The sequence below is a fragment of the Melozone crissalis genome, unplaced genomic scaffold (assembly GCF_028551555.1).
Source record: "Melozone crissalis strain CALT ecotype California unplaced genomic scaffold, PUWL_Pcris_2 ptg000019l_1, whole genome shotgun sequence".
NCBI classification, from domain to species: Eukaryota; Metazoa; Chordata; class Aves; order Passeriformes; family Passerellidae; genus Melozone; species Melozone crissalis.
The window spans coordinates 18,392,336-18,403,303 of record NW_026535797.1 but is presented as its reverse complement, the minus strand read 5'-3'; the positions used below and the strand labels follow the sequence as shown (position 1 = coordinate 18,403,303).

The 10,968-nt window shown below is 39.9% G+C and overlaps 2 protein-coding genes across 2 annotated transcripts in view; one reads left to right on the top strand and one right to left on the bottom strand.

Moving 5' to 3' along the window:
- The first annotated feature begins 282 nt into the window (after positions 1–282).
- The window catches only part of MAPK8 (mitogen-activated protein kinase 8), a 116,058-nt gene continuing 105,372 nt past the window's right edge, over positions 283–10,968 (top strand). The window contains exon 1 of the mRNA XM_054277224.1: positions 283–440. The gene's annotated coding sequence lies outside the window, so the exon portion shown is untranslated. The remainder of the gene's footprint in view (positions 441–10,968) is intronic.
- FRMPD2 (FERM and PDZ domain containing 2) overlaps positions 9,408–10,968 on the bottom strand; it is a 54,550-nt gene continuing 52,989 nt past the window's right edge. The window contains exons 36-37 of the mRNA XM_054276552.1: positions 10,372–10,434; positions 9,408–9,559 (exon numbers count right to left, since the gene is read on the bottom strand). Coding sequence (XP_054132527.1) covers positions 9,488–9,559; positions 10,372–10,434 — 135 coding nt within the window. The 3' untranslated portion in view covers positions 9,408–9,487. The remainder of the gene's footprint in view (positions 9,560–10,371; positions 10,435–10,968) is intronic.

Below are 10,968 nucleotides of genomic sequence, written 5' to 3'. Positions count from 1 at the left end.
CCTCTCATTTTTGCAAGTGCACTTTTTGGATCTAGCTGTGTACAGCATTTCTGCAGCTTCCTTCACATGATGAAGCAAATAATAACCAGCAAGATTTTCACTGAGTGTCTTAGATATTGGAACAGTATGTCCCTTGCTTTTGCAGGAAGACATTTCCTGCAAAGGCTCAAACAGAGCATTCCCTGCTTTTGCCAGAGGTTTTGTGGGGTATTTGATAAAGAGACAAAAGTCTGAATCAATTGGTTATTAATCAACCTCCTTTTCTTCTTCCTCCCTTTTTAGGATTTGTAATGGAAAAGAATGAATTTAGGAGGGAATCAGTAAAATGATGGTCGAAGTTTTCAGAAGCAATTATGAAGGCTACACCATAGATCTAGCTGCAACTGAGAATCTGGAATGTGGATGAGCATTGAAGGATGCTGAAAACCTTAAAGCCACTGGTAAGTTTAAAAAATTGCAGCCTGTAACTGCAGCTTCTTTATATTTTCATTCTTTGGTAAGAAAGAGTTAGGTTAGAGGACAAAGCAGGGATGATTTTCAACCTATCAAGTCCAAAGCAGATGCTCTCTTAGCTGCTCAAGATAAATTTTTTTTAATCTGAGGATTCTGCTTGTGTGCCTTGAGCTGCTCAGACCTCTGCCTCTCTTCACATGCCAGTTCATGTCTGCAGTGATGTCCTGCTGTGTAGTATCACTGCTGATAACCTTTTTTAGCAGAACCAGTTTTCCACAGACCTTCATATATGAGGCTGCTTGCCCTTGTATGAGCTCTGTCCCTATTGTTTCTGACAGCACGAGGTGACCTAATTCACTCCAGTGGGTCCATCACACACATTCTCACTGGGAGATTTCCCCCTCTGACAGACCATTGCCAGCACCCATGCTGCCAGGACTCTGCAAGCACAGAGCTGCACACAGAGGGGCCCTTGCTGAAAGCTGGTCTGGTGAGGGGCTGCTTGCACAGGCATAGTGAGCACAGGGCACAAACCTACAACTAGCTGGGTAGACCTTAGGCCTTTAACGTGGTAGGCTACATGGAATCTTTGGAGTTTAGGGTTGGGTGAGACCATTATTTCAGCTTCCCTGGCCAGCACTGGAGCTGGATGCAGGTATGCTGACAATGAGGAGTTCATGGAATAGTGGTAAGCTGTTAAGTCCATGCACAGAAAGCCTTGTTCAACACTATGCTGTACACATATGTTTTTTTGGATCAGAAAGATTCTCCTGCCCAGACAAGAATGAAGGTAAAATCCACAGTTACAAAGTCTCTACTAGCTGTAGAAGGACACTTGGTTGAATATTTTTGATTCTGTTCTGTAGAAAGCAGGGTGACATACATGCACTCACATGCAAACACATACCTTACTCTGTCTTGATATCTGATTTTAGTGTAGATTATTCTGTCATTTGGCAGAAGGTGAGGAAAAAAGGAAGAAAGAACATTACCACAAAATGTTAAAGAAGGATGGAAGGTGAAAATTCTCCCAGCTAGCCCCATTTCCTGCATAATTTGTTGGCAATCTGTATCCATTATCAGCCTGCTCCCATGGCAGGTAAATGCATCCACACTAATGCAGATGCCCTTCCCAATCTTGCCAGCTTTCTCACGTACTGGTGCACTTTGTGTGTGCTCGTGACATGGGATGAATTTGGAGAAAGTATGTTCTACCTCTCCCAGAGATGAAGACAATAGCAATATAACAGACTTGGTGCTCTCAGTGTTATAGAAGTAAGTGAGAGTTAAAAGCAGATCACTCACATCCCAATCAGTGCTCAAAGAACAGCCAGACAGGAAGAGAAGTGCTGGCATTTGGGAGGGAAACTGTGAAGGGAACTGAACATGTGTAAAGCTACAGAGAGGACATAGCTCCTCTGTGAGCATATAGACATGGGAATAATGGGCACATTATCCCCATCTGTGCTGTGTAATGATTTTGAGGCAAGTTGGGCTGAAGCTACAGAAAGCAGCAACTTTGATAACAATACTTTCCTGCCCAAGGCTGTAATCACTTCAGCTGGCTATGGGCCATTGATCAGTGAAGTCCTGACCATCTGGAGGTAGCCTAACTGTAATTTGAATTCCTCAAGGACTTTACAAAATCTCAGAGTCAGGATGCACAGCCAGAAGTGAGGTGTGTCAACCTTTTGCCCTATTAATGGAACTAATAAGAGGGGAGAACTGTTGATAAAGGAAAATGAAAAGGATATTTTATTCATTGGATATTTTTAACATGCTAACTTGATGTTTGTGTTCCCAGTTTAATCTGTGTTCTTCTCAGAACTCCAAGGAAGTAACTGAGTTTCATCAGATGCTTTGATAGACCTCAAAGGAGCATTATGTAAATCCCAGGAGGACTCTTGGGATAATTGAACCTTTTGGGCCACTGACCAAGTCTAGCAGAGGAGCATAACCCAGCAGCCACCCAGCTTTTAGCCAGGGATCTAAGTGAATGTTGTTGAGAGAAGGAGTAGGTGGAGAAATCTCTGTGTCATTGAAAATCTCAGCAGGGGCTGGCATGGAGTGCTCTGGAAGGAAGGAGATGGATGCTTTTGCCTAGAGCAATGTTACTCTGAAGGAGTTGGGTATTTGTGTTGAGCTGAGAGGTGTGGTCATCCCAGGCTGTTGGCATTCCAGGCTTTGTGTGGATTCTGTCTATGGGAACAGAGATCCCATAGAGTTTTAGGTCTTTTGATCTAAAATTGCTGTCAAGCGAAAGTAATGATGTTGAGTCCATGCTAAGTGACTCAAGTAAGTAATACTAGCAGAATTTCTAGCTGTCAAATAACACTTTGTTCCTACTCCTTTTTCAAATAATACCTGAGCAGAATCCTACTCTTTCCCTTAGTGAATTTTTCCACTTAATGATTCAGTGTAATTTCCTAATAATAGAGATAGATATATGCTACGTGTGTCCTAACTCACTCACAGAGGTGAAGGGGAGTGTGTGGTAACTGAAAAGCGCAAGCACGAAGAATATTTCATGTATTGTATTGTCTTCTACTTGAGTACTCTCTCAACTCTTCCCAAGCATTACCTGTGCCTCATGCATCTTCTTTAAGACAGCAGAGCAGTAGACAAAGAAAATGAGGCATGATACTGTTAAGGAACTTTTCTTGAAGTGAATTATAGATATGATGAAGAAAGGAACCCAGGAGTTCTGGAGGAATATGTGTAGTGCTATTCCAAGTTAAATAAACTAACTTTTTATTTCTTATATCAAGTGAAAATCAAAATTCCTTTAGAGTAATTCAGTTGTTCCATCTTACGATTAAAAAAAGAAGTCAGAAAGCAATGTCTGTGTTCCTGTTGAAGACTCAACTACAAGTTTTGCCTGCTTTAAGTGGATAAAAAAGGGTGGAAGCAGCATAGGTTAATGAGAGACCAAGGTTCGGTTCCTGCTTCTGGAACAATGGCAGCTTCCTGATCAGCATGACAGTGTCATCAGGATGGTTCCTTTGATGACATGGTGCTAAACCTGCAGTAAAATCTGGAGCAGGAAAATAAAGAGCTGGAGAGAGTTTGGGATTTTCTTACAAAGGCTCAAATTTGGATCTGTTGTTTCATCCAGCATTTCTGAAAGTGTGTGAGCTAAGTTTCTGTCTGCTGTAGGGGTGCTTTTGCATGTGTTACCATCTGTGGCAAGACTGCAGGCCAGGCATGCCTTCTCCCGATATTATAGCCCAAGCTCCTGCTTTATCAGCACTTTTACAAATACAATAACAGCAGTTTCCTTGTGCTCATGGTGGGGATTTGCTTTGTGAATACTTGTGTTGCTATAGCTACATTTCCCTAATGTTCATTATTTCTCGTAGTGTCCTTGTCACTTATCCAAAGGTGCTGGCATTAAGCAAACTCACAGCATGTTGTTTCTGCCTTGGGAACTATTGGTAGGTGTGCTGAATGAGCCAAGGGTACTGCAGCTGGTGCCTTGCCTGGAATAAATCTGCTTCGGCCATGAAGGAAGTGGTAATGGAAGTAGTTAGGAGCTTTTTACAGCAGTGTGATGGGAAAGGAAAGCCTACAGTCATTGGCATGTCTTTCCAAGAGTGTTGAACAGGAAGGAGAAGAAGGGATTGTCATCTCTCAAGAGAACAAATGCAGGGAGGGGAGGGAGCACAGGCAACCTCAGTTAATTGCTAGGTTGTGTAATGAGCTGGGGTGCTGGACAGCTACTGTATAGTCCCCATTGTGTCTGTCGCCTGGTTGGGGGTGTACTGCTCTCAGGCATTTTAACTGCTTTTTGGGGTTTTGCTTTTGAATGGTTTAATGAGAAAGCTAAATAGCTGTATAATTCAGAACAGGATTGCAAAAAGTTCACTGTCCCTCAGGCGTGAATGTGTAACTGGTGCTGTGCAGAAAAGGCAATGAATTCTGAATAGCCACCTACTTCATATGGGAGGACACTGAACTGTTAAGACTATGTAAAAAGGTAGAGATGATTGCTGGCAGATGTTTCAGACTGACATCAGGCTCCATACTCTGCATCTTTTCTTAATCTCCTGAATTGTTTCCTCAGGCCTTGATCGGTCCTTAAGTGGTATTAAAACTGCAGCTATAGCTTGTCAATAGGCACCAAAAACTCTACCTCCTAATTTCAGTAGGCTGTTGGATGTAGCTGTTGGATGGAATCTTATAATCTCTCTAAACCAGTACTTGCATATTAAGGCCAGTGTGATGATTAAGTAATTGTAATTAAGAAACGTCTGTTGTGTAAGGAGAAGCTGAGAGAATTTGGGCTGTTGAGCATGGGGAAGAGAATGCTCAGGGGGATCTTACTAATATGTACAAATTCCTAAATGGTGGGGAGTAAAGAGATATATAAGCAGAAATAGATTTCTCCTAGTGGTATCCAAAGACAGGACAAGATGCTATGGACACAAACTAAAACCCAGGAAATTTCCTTTAAACGTCAGAAAAAACCTTTTTTACACTGAAGATGGCCAAATAGCAGAACAGGTTGCCTAGAGGTGTCAAGGAGTGTCCATCCTGGAGATACCCAAAACCCACGTGAATAGAGTCCTGAGCTCGAGGTGACACTGCTGGGAGTTGGAGGGTTTACACTGGACAGTTTCCAGAGCTTCCTTCCCGTCTCAGCTGTTCTGAGTTGTGGTTCTCGGATCCAGTGCTAGTTTTTCCATGCTGTTGGGCCTGGAGAAGCATGAATGAAGTATGAGGTTCTATTATTCCTGATGTGCACAAAGTAAGTGATATATTCTCATATATCAGTATGACAAGACAGAATACTTTTCTAGTTTCACAAGCTTAATTCTAACCCTACAAAACTACACCCATGCAAGATTATGTGCAAACCGCTCTTCAGGGTTACACATATCTTATAAGTGCTGTGCCTTTCCATCACACACATTACTGGACATTTAAAAGATTCATCTAATAGTGGACTCTAACTCTGTCTGCTTAGCCTGCAAGGGTGAGCTCTCTTTTCTGTGTAAAGAGCTCAATTACAATAATATTTAGTCAACTTTGCAAGCAGTAGGCAGGCAGTCTTCATGATGTGTCCAGCTTTGAGATTTAAGCTGTGAGAAGTACCATTATCCTTCACGAGTAACTGAGTGTCTTGAAGCTGGAGTTGCTGCTCCTGTGTAATTCCAATAATTAAGACACTGAGATTATGCAAAGTACTATTTAATAATGCTAACACTTTAAAGGAAGAGAGAATAGTATAGATAAATTTACATTTCTTCAGATGTTGGGAACTCTGATTTGTGCTGCAGCAAGCAAGCATCCAGTGTGGGTGCAACACACTGTGCAGACCCTGTCTGTGGAAGGGGTGCCCCATTTTAGTCATTTGAATGATTTTTATTTTTTCCTGAGAAAATAATTCCATTCGGTATTTCTGTTATCCAATAGAAAGAATGTTCCCGTGAGAGCCCCTAGCTGCACTTGTAGGTATAGGCAAGAAGTCGCAGTGGCATAATTTCAGTTAGCAATTGGAATCTGCCTGCAAGCCCCCTGTTAGATTTATCTGGCTGTGTTTGCTCTGCAGCTGAGCGACACGGAGTGGGTCTGTGCCCAGGGCAGGAGCGACCGGCTGCAGTTCGCCCTGTCGCTGTCGCGATGTGCCCCCTAGATGGCAGCGACTGCTGCTCTTTTTCAGGACGGACCCTCTGCAGTTGCTGTATTAGTTCTGACACAGAAGGGCCTGTTGGTCAGTGAGGCCATAAACTTCAGCTGAAAAGGCAGAAAAAAATTACTGGCTGGTCGCTCAGGCTTTCTAAGAAATTTTAAAGGAAACATGATTATATTAGGACAAGTCGATTATTTATACCTGACAATGCTCCTGTAGACAGTAACACCCATTTTGTCAGGTGTGGGTATTTTCAGGTATCTTTTTCCATTGCAGATGGGGTACTAGAGTACACAGAGACATCAGCATGAAGCAGTTCTGGGTCCATGGAACTCAATGAAAGTGTTAATAGAAAAATGTGGACATTTGTTTTCCCCTACACACATGATTTTGTAACCTTGCAGCTATGCAGTGGTTGTTCTTGCTGTACTTGCTTTTAAATTGAGATAAAATGGTAGCTATAAAAAAGCTTAACAGCAGACTCAGTGCTGGTAAAACTTCTCCAAAATATGATTACAAGTTGTCCTGTTCTGTGGACAGAGGTACTGGCTGAAAACAAAGTATGACTGACAAGGTTTTGAGTTACAGTACGAATCTGAGGACTAGCATATATTTACTTCTTTGGTGTGCTTGTTATGGCAGGCACTGTCTTCAATAAACGTGCTCTTTTTGTTCACATTTGCACTGCAGTTTGTCCTGATTGGCAACCAGGTGTTAGAGCACAAAGGGTGATCTCAATACCACTTCTGAAGTAAGAAGGGTGACCATTGGCACAGACTGAGGTTCTCTGCCATAACACATCTCCTGCACATTTGAGTGTGTGCAAAATTCCAGTCAGAGCACTTCATGTGCTAAATAATATCTCGTCAGAAATCATCCACAGCAGTATGATCCTCTTTTCTGACGGAGGAAAGATAGCTTTGTGTGTAGGCAAAGAATGAGAGGTTTTATCATCTGTGTTTAGTTCCCAAGTTTTCCAAAACTCTGTAAACCTTGGACAAATCACCAACCACTGCCTCACTTGCCTATGAATGAAATGAGACAGTAGGTTTTCCTTTCTTTTCAGTGTATCCTGACTGGTCAAGCAGTGTGATCTCTGTAAAGAGTGGGTAATCTTTTGTTCCAAATGAATGCAAATCAGTGAGCCTCAATCTCCAGGGAGGTGTGCATGAATAAAGAACTCAGAGGTGGGACACTCAGTTGTGCTGTGTGTGTGGGGAAATGCTTATCAGCTGCTGGATGTGGCCACATTCCACTATACATCATCACAAAATCTGCCTTTGGAGGAAGTTTACAGACAAGCCCTCATGAATAAAATATTTTCTCTAGAGCTCAAATTGGTTAATAGTTAGGTATTGCAGCTGCTTTTTTTATAAAAAGAAATTGAAATTAAGCAGATTGTTTTAATAAATCTTTTTAATATCTCTGTAAAACAGGAAAAACTTATGTCAAACAGCAAGCACATCTGTCAAACAGCTGCAAAGATGATGTACAAATAATGACCTTTGAGGATTGTCTTCTAAGTCCAGAATACTTGTTCTAAGCCACAGAAAAAAACCCACCTTTGCATAAAATACAGGAATATTTTTACTAGGAAGCTTATTAAATTATTGTGGTACAAAAGATGAATTGTGTATTCATTACAGTGTAATGCATTGATTGCCTATCAAAATGAAGTAATTAAAGTGAAAGGCCAAATACCAAATGAAGGTAAAAAAGTTATGAGAAAAAAATTGGCTGTTGAAAATTGACAAAATTGTGTGAACAAACCTTCGTATGCAACACAGAGATAATAAATGCAGAATACATGGAGAGTAATGCTTCAAGGAAGGACCAAATTCAATGAATTTAAGACAAAACATTGAGTTCTTTATATGTTTATATCAATATAAATCTAGGGTTATTCCTGAATTTATTTAGCATTGCTCTGGAACTTTTAATAAAGTTTGAAATTAGCATCTGACTCACATAATTGCATTTCTATATTGGAGACTGCCTTCAGACTATTGGAGAGCAGAAAGAAAAAATGGGCCTTGTCCTTAATTATAATTGTATTACAGTGGCTTTTTCTAAAAGCCATGCTTTAAATTTTTATTTGATACCCCATTCTTTCTGAATTATAAACCTCTAATTCATAATAGGTAATAAAATAAATAGTTATTTTATTTTCTTGCTTCAACTGCAGTTTTATACCCACTGCCTCATAATCTTTTCTCTTTTGCAGAAACCAAGTTTTAAAAATATATACAATTTAGTTAGATTTTTTCAGTTTCCTATGTTTACAAGAAATGCATATCTAATAATAGGCATTCCTTGTAAATATATCTAATAATGCATATCTTCTAATGCATATCTAATCACTTCCATATGTCACCTTCTAGATAAGGACTTAGTAGTACAACAAATGGGAAAAAAATGCAGTCTTACACCTTGAACAGCAGATTTCTGTTCAAATCCACCCACACGAACAGAAACACTTTTACAAGAAAAATTAACTGTACAGAGAGTTCTTTAATTTAAAGATCTGATTCAGCCCCAGCTGAAACCACCAGGACATCCCATATTTCAGATCCTAGGTAAGAATGAGAAGATAGTTAATCAATGTAAAGGATTAGGGAAAGATGAAATGTTTGTGTGTACCACAACGCACACACAGTTGTTCCACTGGGCTTAGAATTGCATTTCTTTTTCTATGGATGTGGAATGAAAATATTGGTGCTATCTACATCTGTTCATATTGCTGGAAAAAATTAATATTCCATCCAATTATTAGAATGCTCTTCCTTTGAAGAGGACCAGGGTTTAAAGGCATCCTATTTTTTATGTCAATTTCTTGATTAAAGATGTCTGGTGATAGTGGCATAAACTCATGGGCTGGAAATGGTCCTACATTGTTCAAGCAACCAAAGGTCACCAAACTGAGTCCTTCCATGCAAAAGCATAACTGGTGGAGTAAACACTGATTCGCAGTCCAGAAGCAAACAGTGCACAACAATAGATGAGGGACAACTAATCTTACCCTAACACCAACAGAATCTTAGATCTTTATAGTTGCCCTCTGGATACTAAAGCTAATTCCACAGGCTGCTACATCCTTGCTACAGTCCCAACACATGTCCCTAACAATGAATATGTTATTACACAGAATGCAAAAATTGGCCATAGCAGTTTGACACAGCAGTGTTGCAGTGCTGGCTGGCTGTTTCTGCATACTTTGAGCCAAGAAATAAATGACTTGCACAGGACATGTTAAGCAAGGTTTTTAAATTACTTTGTAATCTAAAAAAGCATATAATATAACACTTGTCTGTGCTGGCATGACATCTCTTTCAAGTAGTTGCAGAGCAGTCCCTGGAGTCCAGTGGAATAGCAACAGGAAGAGTCGTACTGTAGGAATCATACTTAGTAGGAATCCATGGCTCGCAGGATCTGAAGGACTTCCAGCACAACTTCGTAACAGAATAAATACTCATCCTGTGTGGGGAGACACCACTGTGAAACACCTGCTTACATTCAACATAAATTCTAGACAAAGAAGGATGGACTAGCTGAAGTTATATGTTTAAACGTTATATAATATCACATCTATATCATATGGATACAAAATGTACATATTTCAGAGAATCCTTATTGATTTTGTTCCATCACTGGTAAAAGTACAGGAACTCTGTAGTTTAAGCATGTACTCAGCTCTCATTAAGGATAGTGAAGGTTATATATTTGCTTAATTTTAGTCTCATGCTCAGTCATTACCCTGAAGAAAAATCTATCAAAGCGTGTGCTAAAATATTTGCCTATAGGAAGAACTTGAGTCTTCTCTTGTTTTTGTTCTCACCAGCTGTTTCCTCTAAGGTGAGTTAGCAGCATCTTTTCTTTTTTTGAGTGAAAAATCTTTTCAGGAGTGGGTTTAGCTCAGGATAAAAGAGTTTACTTGGTGATGATAACTCATCAATAGCAAGAATTCAACTAAAGTGTATAATTTTGCAGGGTAGGGTTTATAGTAAATCCCTGTTTCTGTGATACTTGCTTTTCTTCTTGTTTTAGAAAAAGAAAGGGGGTGTGTTGTATTTGTCTTATATTGCTGTTTTACTTTTATTTCACTTATTCAGTAAGGGACAGACTTTCATATTTAAAACTAGACACCCCTTGCCTAGAGGGCTGTTATTTTCCTCAATGAGAACACTAAAATGATATTTTAAGCCCCAGCTTTGTCATAGCATATGGAGCTGTACCACGGATTGAGGCTTTTTAAAAAACAATGATCTAATTGCATATTTACAACTTACCTTAGTTTGGATCATGCCAAAACGCTGATCTCGCAAATCTCTCACTATCTGCTTGATGTTGAACTGTCAGAAGAGAATTGTTTTTACTTTGGTTGATGTGCAAGTTAGAAAGAAAGATTTAAGCATATTCAGATGGGGAAGCTGTGACAGCTCTTTTAGAAACAGTATATTTGTAGTTACTATCTTTGTGGTTTAAAACAATGAAAGCTGGATTTATTCTGTTTTGTTAGGGTGAATTCTTAGAGGATTTATTCTGTTCTAAGACGTTCCCACCATGCCATTGACATCCCTACCATGTTTGTAATACTTAACAATGACCTGTTTGATACTTACACATAAATCTTTTTCTATATGGCTGAGAAGAATTTCAACACACAGCAAAACTCCACTTCTTCCAATGCCAGTGCTGCAGTGAGCAATAATAGGTCCTCTCCTGTGAGCTTTTCTCATGTAACAAATAAATTTTACAAGCTGCTCAGCCAGTTTGGAAGTATTGTGGTCTGGCCAAGTGGTAAATTGCAAATGACTTATAATGCGCTTTTCTTCTGTCTGGAAAAGAGAGACCAGAAAGGATAAGAATTATCAGTCCCAAAACCA